This window comes from Xiphophorus couchianus, chromosome 17 (assembly GCF_001444195.1).
Source record: "Xiphophorus couchianus chromosome 17, X_couchianus-1.0, whole genome shotgun sequence".
NCBI classification, from domain to species: domain Eukaryota; kingdom Metazoa; phylum Chordata; class Actinopteri; order Cyprinodontiformes; family Poeciliidae; genus Xiphophorus; species Xiphophorus couchianus.
The window spans coordinates 5,093,388-5,110,767 of record NC_040244.1 but is presented as its reverse complement, the minus strand read 5'-3'; the positions used below and the strand labels follow the sequence as shown (position 1 = coordinate 5,110,767).

At 38.9% G+C, this 17,380-nt stretch overlaps 1 protein-coding gene across 12 annotated transcripts in view; it reads left to right on the top strand.

Annotated features, from left to right (window-relative positions):
- The window catches only part of LOC114160803 (ELKS/Rab6-interacting/CAST family member 1-like), a 127,762-nt gene that overhangs the window by 3,577 nt on the left and 106,805 nt on the right, over window positions 1–17,380 (top strand). For all 12 annotated transcript variants that reach the window (XR_003598856.1, XR_003598857.1, XR_003598858.1 and 9 more), the window contains exons 2-4: window positions 5,253–6,039; window positions 8,096–8,173; window positions 8,778–8,933. Coding sequence is in view for 9 of the 12 variants with exons in the window: in XM_028043611.1 (XP_027899412.1) it covers window positions 5,557–6,039; window positions 8,096–8,173; window positions 8,778–8,933 (717 nt within the window). In the remaining 3 variants the exon portion in view is untranslated. The remainder of the gene's footprint in view (window positions 1–5,252; window positions 6,040–8,095; window positions 8,174–8,777; window positions 8,934–17,380) is intronic.

Below are 17,380 nucleotides of genomic sequence, written 5' to 3'. Positions count from 1 at the left end.
CCTGACCCGTTTACTGCGACGTTAAACAAGTATAAACAAAAATAATACTGACATGGTTATTTAATTTGCAGATATTTATCGCAGTCACAGTGGCTCTTTGTGATGCTGATTTTGCTCATATTGATATTAAGATGATATATTATAAGTCTGAATATAACTAGTGCCAGAAAATTGGACTTTTTCCACATTTTTCAAGGCTGAGTAAGAATCCTGATTGGATCAGCATTTTTACAAAAATTGCATAAGTTGGGAGTTTTTCCAGTCACACTTTTTAGTTTGTCTGATTAAACAAGATGCTCCTTCTGTTGCTTCTTAATTTGCACAACTGCTTGGTTTTTGCCCAGAAATGTCCCACGTGAGGAGGCCAGGCGAGCCGACCGTCCGGGTTGGTTTTGAAGAAACTGTTGAAAACCAGACAGAAGCAGTGCGTTCTGGGGGAGCGAATAACTTCCTCTGGTTTCACGTTGGGTTGCATTTATTTAAAGCTGCAAAAACACTAGAAACCACAGAGGAGCAGAGATTGTCCTCCTTAAAGCAGATAGTTGATCCAGATTTATCATTACACGAATATTTCATTTCATTAACTCTGAGTCGTTACTGGAGAGACACATTTTATCTAACATAGAAAAATAAGGCAACAACCTTGCATGTTATTTTTTTGTTCTTTTCCTGAATCAACTCCGTTGGTCGTCTGTGGTTCCACTGATACAGATCTAGTATAAAGTATAACAAGATTGAGCGTTAACAAACTGAATTTACATTATTAAGCATGAGGGTTTCATTATTTCCTGAAAAGTAGGTTTTATGTTACGAGTTTTTACTCAACAGTGGAACAAAAAGGATGTTAACATGGCGTCACATTTTCTTTAGTAGTCGTACGCTACAAAATTTATTAATCTTGACAAATAACTTGTTTTTTGATTTTTTTGAGTTGTATCTATTCAAAAGCAAAACAGGAATCATAAGACGGAAAGCACGAAAATCACTTTTTTGAGCTACTTTGAAACTGTTTTTAGGAGAATATCATACAAATTATTTTTGTTTAGGGGTTTTATTTTGGCCTATTAGCATTTAATACATAATACATAATCAAAACAGTTTACTAATTAGTGGATTAATTTCTTGTGTGCTTGTTTCAGTTGGCAGTGATGGTGATTTTTAGTTTTTGTTCATTATGCTGCTGCGGCTGAAACAGTCAGAGATGTGAACAGTTGAGGGGAAATCTTTGTCTTTTCTCAGTGAATAGAACTGAAGAGCAGCTGACTTTGTTAGGAAAATGATACTCTTTTGAAAATATATTTTATAGCAGTTGCATATTTTTTGTGTTTGGTTAAGTATTTTGTGTTGATCCAGCTCTATGTGTTGGTTCATTGTCCCACTGACTGATGCAGGGATGACATTTTGTTCCCCTCTGAATTAGTGAGCTCACATTAAAGGTGGCGTTGTCCTAAATTTCCCATTGTCAGATTATGATTCTGCAATAAAGTATTATGCTTTTTATACATATCTACCAGGGGCGCAGTGAAAACAGAAAACAACTGTACTGTCAGCACTATTGTTGTCGTCGTTGCAGAAAAAGAAACAGTGAAAGTTGAAAGAGCAGAGACTGGTGAGTGGCAGGTAATCTCCTTAAATCATCAGACAGATTACGCTCAGAACAAGCACAGCTTCCTCCGCCAGCGAGGCGAGTTGGGATGACTCAGTCAGATGTACAGCACCAGTGAGTCCTTTCAAGCCACTTCAGATCTCACCAGGCTGACAGGAGAGCAGAAATGTCCAACATGAATAAAATGTGTCTTCATTGAGCGCTGATCCCCAGGCGAGGCACAAACTTTGACAAAATTGTTTAGGCTGAGCCGTGTCCGTTTCTGTGTCACATTGTTGCCCCGCGATGGTTGAATGCATGGTTGTCACACAAATAGGACATGCTGAGCACATTCAGGGATGCTGCCGGGGAAAGGGAGAGCTTGTGAAGGGAGGAAACGGAAGAATCAAGAAGAAGAACTTCTTCTTGATTCTTTTCTTCCTCTTCCTTGGGAAGAAGAATGGAAATGGAGATGTCACAAAGAATGGGGAAAAAAAGTAATATTTTCTCAGTATAACAAATCATGTTAGCACTGACTACATGTTCAATTTGTTTAATTAAATGCTTCCTTAAATCCTCTTTAATCAGGTTTTAGTCTTAACAGTAAGCACTTGTGTAGTTATAGTGACAGACGCTTAATAAAGCTGATTCAGGCCACAGTTAACAGATTTATAACTGTATACTTTCTATTTCCCAGTGTTTTCCACATAATAATTAGATGAAACTTGAAACCAAAAGTTTAAAACAGAAATTTAATTCATGATCTAAATGCTCTTAATTAAAACAGAGAAGCAATATACACTACTGTTGCTGAAGTATTACAACGTTGATTATTAGAGTTTAATGTTTTGATTTTGATACATTGACTAATGATAAAAAAATCATTCTGCTCAGATAAACATAAATCTAAAATAATATTAGCAGATTAATTACATATACATACGAAAACCAGCATGTTTTCAGACTCTCCCCTGCTGCTTTTTCTGCTTGGCAAGCAAACAAACCATTTTTTAAAATCTTATCTTACAAGAGCAGCAGTTACATATCCTACCAGATTTACCCCAGAGGGTGTTTCATATCCACAAAAAGTCGGTGGTTGAGGTGCAACTCTCTAAAGGACACAAAATCAAATTGTGGGGGTTGAAATTAATTGGGGTAACTGGCTGTCATCATTCCAGCCTGGGAAAAAAAAATGGTTCCAATTCATCATTAAAGCCCCCAGATTAAAATGACCTTAGAGAGAGAACATAAAATGTCCTCCAGCTTTAGTAGCGGATCGTGTGATTCAAGTATTTTCTGTATCTTTTTACCTTTGACCCCTTTATTGATCACCTGTTTAGAAAAGATCAAGGAAACACTGCAGATAACCCCAGGCTCAGTCAGCATCTAAAACCACCAGATAGAAATCACCCACCTGTGTTGCACACTGGTGGGTTCTTCATGTGACCCTCAGACTGGATAACCTGAAAACACATCAAGGCCGGCGCGTGTTGTGCTTTCCACGAGGTCAGTGAGAATAAAAAGACGATTGTGTGCTTTGTGTAATCATGTGATAAATAAGTGACTCTAGCATGTGTGGGGGGTGTTTGTTCAGTAAATGCTTCAGTAGAACCAAACCCTTAGTTAAGGGCGGGTGTTTATCGTATCATTTATTGTGATAAATTTATTAGAAGAAGTTTGATTTAATGTTTTCATAATAAATTCCAATTATAATGATGTTTATAAAAACCCAACACTGTCCGTATTGTCGGGATTGTTATTTTTCCTGTTTTCTTTTTGCGTCAATAAATGGTAATAAATTTGAAAGTATGATTAAACGCAGTTGCTGTGTGCAGGTCAGTGATACAAATCACACGTCTTTATGTGACTGGAGTCTTCAAGAAGCTTATTACAAATGGGTTTGTTTCTCAAGAGAATTATGATTGCTGTGTCATACGGTCACAGCCATGCAGTTACAGAAAAAGTAATACATACTAGTACTTACCACTTTCATCATTATCTTAAGCACCACAGAATGTCGTGATAAAACTTTAGGTCCACATGGCCCAAGCCTAATTGTAGTCAATGGAAAGGTGAGAGATATTCATCCACCAACCCGCCTGTCAAGTTGGACAGATGGGTCGCACTTTTGTATTTATACTTTTCATGAAGAGAAGTCTGTGCATGTCCCCTAATATCATGTATTTTATATACTTTAGTTGTCTGTAAGCTAGTTGATTTGTCTATGTACATTTATTCCTAACTGTAGATGTAAAAGTAAAATCCCTGTGTGTATGTGTGTGTGCTGGAGGCAGGGTCCTGGCCTGTTTCTTTCCAGGTGTGTGTTTTTTGGCCTGAGGGAAGATGCAGCAGATGGTCCCTGTTTACGTGGCGTCCCAGTGTGAGGGTGTGTTTGGCTTCAATGTCTCTCTGCCCACAGACCTAGATTAAAGATAAAAAAAAATCACAGGATTCTGACTTTAAAAGGTGTGAAAAGGGGCAGGAAAATTCAAAGGCTTCAGCCGATGAAAGTGTTTACACACTTACAAGAGGCCACATTCTCCTGTCATTTAAATATGCAGAGGCTTGTCTTCCCGTAAGGGGAGAATCTGGATCAAATGACCGGTTCATGTGTCCAACGGTTCATTTGAGAGTGACATCATTGTCTCCAAGGATACATAACGGGCTTGAGTGTTGACTCATTTTAAGAGAGAAAATTTCAAAATGCTCCTTCACTGTTGACATAGGCTCATTTCAACCCTGTAGCCGGCACAAGTTGGACACTTCAGGAGCCCTGGGAAATTAGAGCGCCAGATTATCAGGCTTGGATTTTTATGTCACAAAGCATTATCAGAAAACATGTCAACCGAGGCAAAAAACTTTGATTCAAAGGGCAATAAAAAGCTAATCTCATCACCCAGAGGGGTGCTGCAGAAATGACACGTCTCATTATTTTCACTGCTATGGAAATTAGGAGGATTATGATTGACTTAATCGGTTTCTTTTTAGGTTATTCGGTTCATCCAACACACATGAGCTATTTCCAGGCTGTCATGACAAAATGTAAATTTCTTGGTGTTTGAGACATTAGTATAACAATTAATATTTTTGGCATCGGCATGTAATCGATGCAACATTGCGTATGATTAACAGAAAAATAGCAAATTGAAACTATTCATTCATATTTAAATTTACGCATTGTTTTATTTTTAGTGCATATTTGGCCAATTTTGTTCAGGGGAGGCACTCACCTATTTTAAGGTGCATTTTCATTGATCAAGGGGCAATACTACCGAATTCTTCACCACAGATCGACAGTTTGGTGGTTGAAGCTTGGACATAATTAACTTTTCTAACCAGAGGATCAACCAAATTTGTAGTCGCTGATTATCAATCATAACTGTTTATAAATTGTCTAAAGCTGCGCCGTGCCAACATTGTATTTCAGCTTCTCAGTGCTAAGTGTGCTATGATAGTCAGATATTTTTGAGGAGCTGTACTCCTTCGTATTCTTATAATTCCTCATTCATATGCATTGATTTGTTCGTGTGGTGAGCAGAAGCAGAATTTGCTGTAAATGTGCTCAGTCAGAGACAAAACTCAAACCCCCAACCTGGTCAGATTTATGTGTTTTTGCTTGCCCTGATCTTTCCTAATCAAGGCTCTTTGTGTCTCTCTTTCTTTTCAGTTGATCCCATCATCCCAGGCTTTGTGGATCACCTCACCCTCTTTATCTAAAGAGATTCCCCCGTTGATTTCTACTTCATAACAAAGCCTATGGATTACAGAGGGTGTTGGAAAGGCTTTGATCACAGCTACGTCAATACCGTGACCCAATCCAAGTGAAGAAGAGCTTCAGTTATTTATTTTATTTTTTGTTGTTTTTGTGAATCAGTTTGACCGGGACTTTCATCGGTTACATGTTTTATTTGATCAGCTGCTTTTTTTGACCCAAACACCCTAGCGCAGAACCCGGCTCTCCTTCTGCCACCATGTACGGTAGCTCCCGTTCTGTCTCCAAGCTGGACGTCGTCGGCTCCAACGGTAACGGCTCCGTGTCCGGGAGTCCCGGCCGCTCGCCGCGCCTACCGCGCTCCCCCCGTTTGGGACACCGACGGAACAACAGCAGCAGCCCTGGCGGCGGACTCACCGGCACGGGAAAGACTCTGTCCATGGAGAACATTCAGTCCCTGAACGCTGCCTACGCCACCGGGGGTCCCATGTACTTCACCGACACAGCCGAAGACCCGGTGGGGAGCATGGGCGGCGCGCCCAAAAGCACCATGACCCTGGGGAGAGCCGGAGCCAGGGTGCCGTATGGGGTGAGGGCAGCGGTGATGGGGAGCAGCCCGAATATAAACACAGGAGGAGGGGGGAGCAGCGCCGCCCTCATGCCTGCTGATGCCATAGCATTCGGAGGGGAGCTGCAGAACCAGCCTCCACAAGCAGCCACTGTTCCTCACTCCATGAGACAGGTGAGACTGCTGACCTTTCACCTTGTCTATGGCCATCCACCTTAACTCCAACAGTTGTGACAAGAAAGTTTTACCACATGCCAATATGGAATTAGTCCTGTCACAATAACAAATTTCGCTAGACAATAAGTTGTCCCAGAACGTATTGCGATAAATGATGATATTGTTGTTTTGAGTCCATTTTCAAGTAATATAATAGTAATAATGGCACAATAATGCAAGAACACATCCTCAAGGATCCAACTTTTAAATTCTAATGAATTTAAATACTGGAACTGGAAGACATTTTAAATCTCCAAAATAAATAAATAAAACAACAAAAACAACAAATAAAATGAACTACGAAGTTTATGTAAACAAAATTATCTTTCATAATTATTCAAAGATAATTCAATAATTTTGAATTATCTTTGTTTCTTTTAATTTTTTAAAACATTTCTTTTCTTTTGAAGAATTTTTGATGCGATTAATTGGTTTATTGTTCATTGTGACTGACAGGCCTATATGGAATACACATTTAGCAAATTTTCATTTGTAAAGAATCTTGAAAACATGGATTACTTTCAGTCTTCATGTATCAAATGAAAAGGAAATGATTGCACATCACCATATGGTGTCATTGCAGTGTCGCTTTCTGTAATAAATATAACTGCTCTGGCCCAAACTTTTACTTACTGACTAAGCTTGAGACCAAAATGTTTTTTGTTTTTTTTAAGGATTAATTAAAGTGTTTTCTAAGCAGATAATAGAAAGTTTGTAAGAGCCTGATCTTGATGTTGTCTTTGTAACAGTAGACTCCTTATCTTCCAGTCGGCTCAAAAAAAATAAAAGAAGGACTCACTTCTGGTTGCGCAACTCGATATTTAGTCATGCGGATACATTTGGCACTTTCCCTGCGTGAATCCAGGATGTGGGAAGTCTGAACTGATTTTAGGCCCGGTGTCGTTAATAGGTGTCGTCTTCTTAAACCACCGTTCAGCTGAGTAAATCAAGAACAGTGTGGGCATTCTTACATGATATTTAAGGTCTGCCCTCTCACTACCTCTGCACCATGAGTCATAACCTGAGCGCTCATCTTCTCTAGATGTAGCTTTCCTCTTCTCTCTGCAGGTAATTAAATGTTAATCAAAACAAACTGAGTGTCTCACAGCATCTGATTTACTGTAATTTTATTAGCTGGATTTTTTTTTTTACTTGCATCATGTTCATTCATGTTTATACCTGGCATGATTTCGGCAGAGCTAAAGTAGTAGTCTGTCTGTTCATGAAAAATAAATCCAGGATATTTTTAATTCTTTAATATGCTGCACATGTCAGGTTGGCCTAAGAATTCATGCAGGAAACATTTTCTCATAAATACTGAATTATCCTGTGCAGTAAACCCTTCTGTTCTTCTTCTATTGATTTTAAATGTTTGCTGTGTCACGACTTGCTAAGGTTCCCATAGTATTAACTCAATTAAAGGACTGCAATATTAGAAACAGCCAAGACTTTTATTAAAATTTTCACGATGTCGGCACCTTACAGTGAAAGAGTTCCATAGATTAATTATTTTAAACACATATCCTGAACAAACTCACTGAAAAACAAACAAATGTGCTTTTTAAAAATCACCTTTTCGCTCATTTGCATTAGTTAGCTCAATCCGTAGTTTGTGGAAAAATGGTTTCCGTGGGTTTTGGGGACTACAATTGCCCACACTTATAACTATAAATTGTAATAGTCTAAACACCAAATATATCTTAATATGCACATTGGAAACCATCTTAGCTCTACTGCTGACACTAATATCTACAGTATTTTTATTTCCACTCTTTTAGCTTTTCAAAACGCCAGGAAATTAAAAATGCATTTCAAACATACTGAGTTTGAGAAGGCAAAGAGGAAGGGATGAGTTTGTGAAAATAATCCAGCTGATTGATGAGACAATTTGATACTCCAGCTGAGAAAATGCTGCGTTTTAAGGGCTAGTAATGTTGTAATGCTGCAGCAGAAAAGCATAATTTGCCTCTTATTGAAAAGAGAAACACATTTTAAACAATTTGTGCTTTTACAGGTCAGAGAAGGAGCAATGTCAGACCTGCAAACGCAGCTACGAGAAGTGCTTCGAGAAAACGAGCTGCTGCGCAGAGAGGTACGCGCACTTTTTCTATTTATGTCTTATAAAAAATGTATACATTTTTTTCTTTTTTTTTCATTCTTAACTTGGGGAAAATTCAGTTGTCTTGAATTATAATCTTTAATGGGAAAAAAGAATCACGTGGCTTGAACATGTGCTCTCACAAGGATAACACGTTGACATATTTACACGTGATGCCTTGTAAGCCACGTGTGGAACATCATGTGATTCATGTGTTTTTCTCATGAGTTTCATATATCAAAATCATGTGAAACATTACAAAGTAAAACGCATATGGACCACAACAATAAAAACGACAGAAATCTGTTTACTGAAGGTTATGTGATCTTATGTCATGGACACAGCTGGTTTAATAAATGGGATTTATTCAAATTCAATAACAAAACGAGAAATATTGAAGTCAGGAAAAGCAGATTTTATGTTAAATTTCACACGTGTGATTTTGCTCATGTGAAAATTGTGTGGGGATCTTTTCTGTGAAAGAGAAACCAAAGGGTCACTGTATTATCAAGTCAAGACTGGAGACAGTTTTGGGTTCTGTTGCAAACGACCACTTAAATCAGACGGAGTGAAAACGTTTGCTTGTGGTTTCATGCAGCTGGAGGGCAAAGAGTCCAAGCTGAGCTCCTCTATGAACTCCATAAAGACGTTCTGGAGTCCAGAGCTAAAGAAAGAGAGAGCGCTGAGGAAAGATGAAGCTACAAAGATGGCCGTGTGGAAGGAGCAATACAGGGTGGTGCAGGAAGAGACACAGGTAGGAAACCTTCAACCTGTTTGTAAGTCCTTTTTAAAGCAAAAAAATAAAAGAAAAACTTACTTAATGATATTGATATTGAACAGATAACATTGAATACACATTTTTTAGTCTTTGCAGGCCTTTATCTGACATCAGAGGTAATTATAAGGTTAAACTGGTGTTTTATAGTCTTAGTCAATTCGCTGAAAAACTTTTATATTCTGTAATCGCCTCTTTCTTTCTACATAATTTGGCATTTTATCTTCCTTTGGTATCTTTTCTGCCCCTACTAAGAAGACTTTGCATTTAGCTAATAATGTACATTATTATATGAGCTGGAGTTCTTTGGTTAGTGGTGTGACTTGGTCTCAACAACAAAACATAGTTTTGTTACTGAGGTGTTAGTTCCACACCTCAAATTAAATATGTCATGTCTTTTGCACTTTTAAAGGCTTTCTGTGATTTTAAACATGATTTTCCTCTGAAAGGCTCTGAAGTAAACATTTCTATATTATTTGTGCTTTTATCCAGATTAAATTTTTTTAACAGTTCTGACATTATTGCTCTTGGTCAGTTTTGTTAACTGCAAGTTGAATTGTCTTTAAAGCATTTTATTTAGATAATGTAGTAGCCAAATATGAAGTAATGCATAATTGTGAAGTTGTTTTTAAATCTTTTTACATATTAAAATCTGAAAAGTATAGCATGCATTTGTATATAGCTCTGAGTTAAAACTTGGTAGAACTATCTTTTACTGATGTTTTTATCTCAACTTCATCTTTAATCAGCTAGCGGTAAAAGTCATCACACAGCTTCTCAGTTGGATATTGCTCTAGACTTTAACTGGGCCGTTCGAACACATAAATATGCTTTGATGTACATAAACAGCAGACAATAAAGACAACCGTGGCAGTGATAACGGGGTAAAAATGAGCTAAACAAAAGCCTAGCATGGACATGAACAAAAATTATGCTGATTTGTGTGGCTAATAATGACGATGAGATACTAAAGTAGAAGTATAAATTCTATAGTTCTGATTTGAGTGCTAAAATTAAAATCTGTGACAGGTTGAGATGTGAAAAAGTTCAGGTGGTAGCATTTTGTCTAAGTATTTTGTAGGTTCACAATGACGAGAGATTATTGACTTAATTAACTGTCTGGATGATCCTAAAACAAAGAAAAGTTACAGATAGCAGATTGAAAATGACTTTAGCGTAAAAAGCCCGTAGACTGCAGCCATCACCACAGGCAGGGTTTATTTTAATGGTCTGTGTTGTTAGATTTGTCTCGGTGCCGTGAGTGGAGAGCCACAGATGAGGCAGCGCGGCCTGGTTTAGGGACTCCCAGCTGTCTGTTGGTGCTGCAGCCATCTGGATGAGACAGAGACTCTGCTTGTCTGGCAGCAGGCTGAAATATTATACAAGAGATGACATGCACACATGTAGCTGCAGCCACAGCGCCTCATTTCTCACATCAACACCGCGAAGCCACTTCAGAGAGCTTTCCTCAGACTTTGTAACATGCCGCATTTATGTTGTGGTGGCGTTATTTACATGCATGCTCATTTATTTAAGGTTAATTTGGAGGCAAATGTGGGGCGAAAAAAAAAATCACATTGGAATTTGAAATTATGCAATAAGAAATTAAATCAGAAGATGTTTTCTAGCAGTTTAATGAATCTTTGATTATTCGGTTTAAATAAGGCCTTCACTGATGAACAAAGGATTGATTAATTTATTCATGTCTCATATAGCTGGTCTGCTGGAGCTGCTCTCAAACTCATTTCCTCTGGGTTGGTGTCAGTGCTGCAACAATGAATAATCACACACGTTTCAACATGCAAGCATGTCATCTCAGCTCTTAATGAAGAAGTATTCCTTGTATGGATATTTTAAATCTTGTTTCCACTTTTTTCTGTTTATCTCTTTGTTTTTATTTCCTCTTTCACTCGTGAGCCTTCTCTTCTCTCAGCGCCGTCACGTCCTAAGTCAGCTCTTCTTACTCTGTCCTTACCACTCAGTCTTCGCCATCATCTTGGTGTTAGAAATAGGATTAAATTACCTTCCAGAAATTTTAATAAATATGAGTCCAGACACATAAAAGCCAACTCACTCCCCCGCTGAGGAAAGCTCATCTCTTCTCCACCCTCTGCCTTTTCCTCCCTCCACACTTCTCCACTTTCACCTCCTCCTTCATGCCTGACTCATTATCTTCATCTCTTTTCCTCCAGCTTCTGTCTTTATCTTTTTCCTCTTCCATCTTTTCTCCATTGTATTCTCTTGACATGCTCCCTTTACTTAATATTTATGAAAAATCCAGCCTTTGAATAAATTTATTCAGTGAGCAAGTTGAAAAGAAATATTTCTTAATCATCAAAATCACTTCTGCCACAAACATTAGTGTCCCATGCTGGCAATGCTCTGTCCAACTACCTTTTTGTCAGCATCTACTCCTCTTAAACATTTCACATGCTGAAAACACTTTGATCTTCAGCTTGCCCCACAAGTTTCTTTTAGGATTTGGGTCTTTGGACAAAAATATCCATAGAAGAAGACTGACTATGTTCCAGAAGAACCATTCCTGTGTTTATCTCGCCTTAGTTTTTCATCATTATCCTTTGAGATGGTCCAGTGACGACCTAATTTCAACCTTACTGGTACCTCAAAGAGTTCAGACACTTTTAAAAACTTTTCCAGGGCCTGTGGGATCGTACCAGATCTTCCACCATACCTACCTATGATTATGAGGAGCTTTTACATGTACTCGTACCAAAAAGGAGTGTTTGTTCCCCAAAACAAACACGCACACCAGTTAAAATTGAGAGAACGGATTGGTGTAAATCCCCCAAAAGATGTTTCCGTTGAGAAGTCTTGACTTAAGTTTTAATAAAATGTAAAAAAAAAAAAATCGAATTAATTCTGCTTTTACCTTGTTTCACTATTATTATTTTTTTGAGCTAATTTCCTATCAGAAACGAACATCTTGGTCGATTAAGAATATACTTCCAGGGTTGTGAATGATTTTGTGCTTTTCTGTTGAAGGTTGTAGTGGTTGTTAAGGAAATTTGATGACTCCAAGATGTCGCTCTTTCCTGCAGTTCTCTAACAGTGAATTTTGGAGATTTACTTTACTCTGCTACCATCATATTAGTAAGTCACAGATTACCAATTAGAAGTTATCTTTAACAAAGAGGAGCTCACCAGCAATTGGGCCCCAACATATCTGTTCAAACAAACTGAAAGATCTATAAAAACAACAGCTGCTGAGAGAATATCACACACAGCTGACTGACAGCACAGCAACAACGAGGAAACAGAAGCACCTCTCACATAGTGAGAAAACAATGATCTGAATTTAGTCCAGAAAAACTGTAATGACACATTTTATCTTAAAAACCATCCCTCTTCTTTATTTTATCAACATTCAGTAAACTTTTCCTCGTTGCACCTTCTACTCATCGTCACAAAACTTTCGGTCTCTCTTTTTTTTTCCAACCGATCTTTGTTCTACTGTCATTTCACTCCCACTACCAGATTCCTTCTCTGTCACAACCAACACACACTCCCCACTCTCCATCTGGACCCGTGGAGCCGGTTCACTCCAGAATTTATTATAAAACATCGGACATGCGGCCGTCGCACCATATGAAGCTTTCAGTCCGCTGGTGTCTCTTCTTTTCGGTGTGGTCAGTCTCATTTATCTCCTTCTGCCTTGCTTTACTTTCTACAGTCTGTCCAGAGCGTGTGTATGTCTGAATGTGTTGACTCGATTCGTTCCACCTCTCTGATCGCAGAAGGTAAGAACAATGTTTTGAGCAGAAAGGAGGAAAAAAGTGGGAGAGAATGGAGAACTTGAAGGAATGTGTGGAATGTGCATATTTTCCCCTTTTCCTTCACTCTCATTGGCCTGCAGTTTTGTCTCTTGTGCTCCTTCCCTCAAACCAGATAGATACTCCGCCACAATTACAAGTCAAGCAGCAGTAGGAAAAGCATCACTGCTTTCATTTGACTCCTCACTCTCCCCATAAATCAAGTTTTGACTTCTTTGTGCGAGTGCATCGTGCTCCTTCCTTGGTGCAAGTTCGTCCCGGCACTAAATCACAGCAGCTTGAACAATAACCACTCTGTCCGTCCGTTTCTGCGAGTGCGAGATGCAATCCATCATCTACTGCACTGCGAACGAGGCGCGCTGACGTCAGAGGCGGCGCGAGTGTGAATGTGCGCGAGAGATTCGGAGGGAGGAGAAAGGCCTGTGTTCAGAGCCAAAGTGAACTTTCTTTACCAGCTGATTATAAGTGGAAACAATTTTTTTTTTACCAGCTAGTGTGGGTGTGTCTGTATGTGAACTTGCATGTTTCCACAGATGGATTTGTATGCAAAGGGTCAAGACCAATGGGCTTCAGTGTGTCAAAGGGTGCAGACTCACTTAACTCTTCTATAAATGTGCTTATACCTTGCACTTTGTCATAAAATAAAAAAAAATGCATTGTGTATATATATAGAAAAAAATGACAAAAACTGGTGTGAATACCTCGGTCAAACCAGAAAAGTTTCTGAGCACAGTATTACTGTGTTTTTATATTTCTGAAATGTTTTGTGTTTTTATGGAAATTGAAGAAAATTGTTTGTGGTTTGATGTAAAAAGTTCTGTGTTTGTGTTTTGAAGCAGTACGATTCTGCTGCATTGTGTTGACTCCTGTGAATAATTTAACTGAAAAGAGTGCTGGTGGGAAATAGACGTGTGTTCATGTGTGTCTGTTTACAGATGGAGGAAACTTTAACCTCCGTCACAACACACAAGTCTTATTGATGTAGTTTGCTGCATGTCTGCAAGCTCAGTTGTTCATGGATTAGAAAGTACACATTTATTAGCTCTATAGGTTCAGTTTTATCTGTAAGAAAATCAAAGCAGCAGTGTGTTGCTGCATGTTGGTGTGAGTTTCACTCTAACAGACAGTTGAGCACAGCACCTGTTACACCTGGGCAGCCTTTACCTCCAGGTGAGAGACCGGATGAGATGGACGGAGATGAGACAGACAAAAGGAGATTCTCCTACACCCTTCTGTCTCGTCCTGTCATCTGTCTTTTCCTGTGCTGGAAGGACAGCGAGAGAGAGAGAGAAACAGAAATCAGAGCACCAGTCCATCCAACTGGTCACTGTTAAGTACAGTGGAGGATCTGTAATGCTGTGGGTCTGTTTTAGTGTGTGACATCATGTACTATTTGAAATAGCAGGTCATTTTAAATCCTGTTGCCCAAAATAACTGGAAATTTATTGTCACTGGATCTTTCATGATCCAAACCAAAAGGTCAAATCTACACAGAAATGGTTCAGCTGATTCAAAAATATCCTCTTTCATGACCATAAAGAATAAAATCCTACAGAAATGGTGTGCAGACAGCTGCAGAACAAAGAGATGAGGAAGTTTTATCATTTCCAAGGATAGCAGTGAGTTTAAAGTGCTCTGCAAGTATGAATCTTTCATAAAGAATGTTAAGAACAATTAACGATTAGCTTTGAGTAACTACAAACTGCTACTACAGTTGAATAACTCACTTAGATACGTAAGTATTTCATTCTAAAATTGAATAGCAATGATGTAACCTTGCACATGTATAACATATTAGTGTGGCGTCCGGGTTTGAATTACTAGAAGTGAAACTGGTTATTTGCTTGTTTCGCTGAAATATATTAAAGTGAAAACAGCTGCCAGAGTGATTCACAACACTTCGTATCAGCTTTTTCTGCTCCCTGAGTGACGGCTTATAATCACTTCAAATCACTTAATGTTATTATGCCAGAATCCCATTTGTGCATCTTGCAGTTCTTATTTCATTACTTTGCCCCCAGCTCTCAGGTCGTCTCCATGGAACTCAAATCTAAAGGAAATTTATGTTGCCAAAAGCTTCCCGTGTTAAGTTTCTTTTCACCGTGCAGAAAAAATGGTCCCAGCAAGAGTTTGGGTGCCAGCTGGCTCTTAGAAACGCTTTGCCCAGCAATCTGTACACCGCCATAGTCTCAGAAGAAAGGGAGGGAGATAGGGAGGTGTGGCCGCTGGTGAATAATGGATCAGGAAGTCGGAGCGAAATGTAAAGGTGTGTAAAATGTATGAAAAGGACAAGAGAGTAAATCAGGAGACAGAAGGATGGATGAAGACAGAAAGTGAGCTCCAGGAGGAGGGAGGCAAGAAAGAAACAGTTGATGAGAACAAACCGAGCTGAGGAAGCCGATGAAACGTCGAGATCGGCCAGATTGATGGAAGATGATGTGAAAGGAGGGAAGAAAGTGGATGAAAAGAGTTGAAGGTGTTGGTTAGCGAGGATGCCAAATAGGAAATAAATCACAATAAGGACTAAGATATGTTATATTTAGAGTAAAAGATTGCTTTTTCTGGAACATAGAGACCTGTACTTGAGTGTTTTAGTGGAAAACATTGATTGATAGGATGTGTGGGAAAAAAAGATGAGCATGCACTTTACAGAAAGAGATGCACTGACATTTTACAAGTTTTTTCTCGTAGCTGTACTTGTAGTCTACGTCTCTATGGTGGATATGTTAGATGTTAAGTTTATATACATATTTTGGTGAATCATTTCACAGCATTTGTCTTTTCTTGGTTAGAATTAAATTACACTGAGAATAATGAACATTGTTTATTAAATTAAACGTGTTTACTGCTTTACATTGGTTACTATCAGGTGGTATGCTTTTCTTCTCTAGTGATTTGAGATGCCATGAAATCCACCAGAATTTGACACGGATAAAGAAAAGCATGATGATGCATTTTAATCTCTGAGCTCACAGTTTGGTTGCGATTCTAAATAAGTGTTTTTTTCCCCCTTTTCAGTTCAATTTCATTCTTTTTTGTGTGTTTAGGGTTGGTTTATACCCTGATTTTTCTTCTGCAGAGACTTCTCCTAGCTAGAGGTGAGCATGCATGTACTTATATGAGTATGTACTTACTATATTTACATACTCAAATATGTTGTGCAAACATATTTATTAGCACAAGTCTGTCATGTTTTATTTTTTTCATTCTGATATTTTTGCAGCAACAGAATGTCAGGAAAAGCCGTTATTGCAGACAAAATTGGTCATCTGAAACTTTCATCTAATCTTGGCTTCTGCACAGCAAGCAGTAAGGAAGCTGATGTTCAGAGGAGGAAAGAAAAACAAACATCTGAGTGTGATTTTGTTTGTCAGGGTGAATATTACACTGAGCGGCCCTGAAGGAAACGGCAAGCCGGCTCAGCAGAAATGTTTAAAAGTGGTGTTTTCGAGCACAGAAACAATCCTTTCTCCATCTCTTTGTGCTCCTTCTGCTCCACTCGAGGACCTGTGACTCATTCCTCTCCTGTTAGGAGTTCACTCTCTTTGTGATTTTAGACCTAAGAAACAACGAGAAAGCGATGTATTTACTGCTGTTGTCCCTGTGCTTTGCTGCCTGCCTGAGATTTAGAAGTATGTTCCGTGTGTTTTTCCACCTATGAATGCTCATCAGTAACAGATGGCCCTTAAACCTGTGTGTTTGCTCAGCCAGGATGAAGAGATAGGTGAGAGAGAGAGAGGAAGAGGGGCTAAAATAAATACAGGGGAGAAAAAGGCAGATGGACGGAGAGGAGGGAGGAAGTATGGATTAGAAACATGACGAAGGATATGTGTGGTGAAAATTTCACTGAGAGAGGAGGGGAGGCTTATAAAACTTTAACTCAAACAGGGAATCAACCCTCTCTGCGTTCATTTATCTGCAAAAAAAAACGGGAGACAAGACCGATGTGAAACTGAAAGGAAAGAGAGGCTCGGTTTGTTTTACACAAGGCTGTGACTTTGTGATTTGTTTTGCTTTCACTCCATCCACTTTCTCCTTCCACAGTAGTGTGTTTCTGTCTTCCCTTATAAGGAGCAAGTCTGGGAGAAGTTTTCAGGGAGTGCACAGAATACAGTGCAGCCACTCCCACTTTCCTTCCACTGCTGCTCTCCCTGCTTCTGAAATCTTTGCTGTTACGCAAACAGAACAAACTTGGAAAAATATTTAAGAAATGAAAGAGGTGCAATAACCTGGTCAAAGTCTGGTCCTAAATTTATTTGGAAATCTTTGGCAACACTCATAAATTGTTCTGTGTGGATTCTCTCTATCCATTCTGACTTAGTTGGCCGAAAAATACTAAAAAACCTCCATCTTTGTCTCCTTGGGCTGCTGTGGACAATTAGCATGCCGTATCTTCATTTGGCAATTTTTACACTCTTCTCTTGCGAGGTTGCTTTTGCCCATAGTCTATTCTCAAAATATTTTTTTTTTCTCATTGTGAGCCGCTCCAAAGCTTCAATTTTCCTCTGCCGAGGTCATCCTATTGCTGAAAAAATTAAATCCCTCTTCAGCTTCAGCTTTCGAGCTAACGCATAAAATCTTACAAAAACAGCTTTTCAAATAACCCAGGCCAGTTCTTTGTGGCTGAAAAGTTTA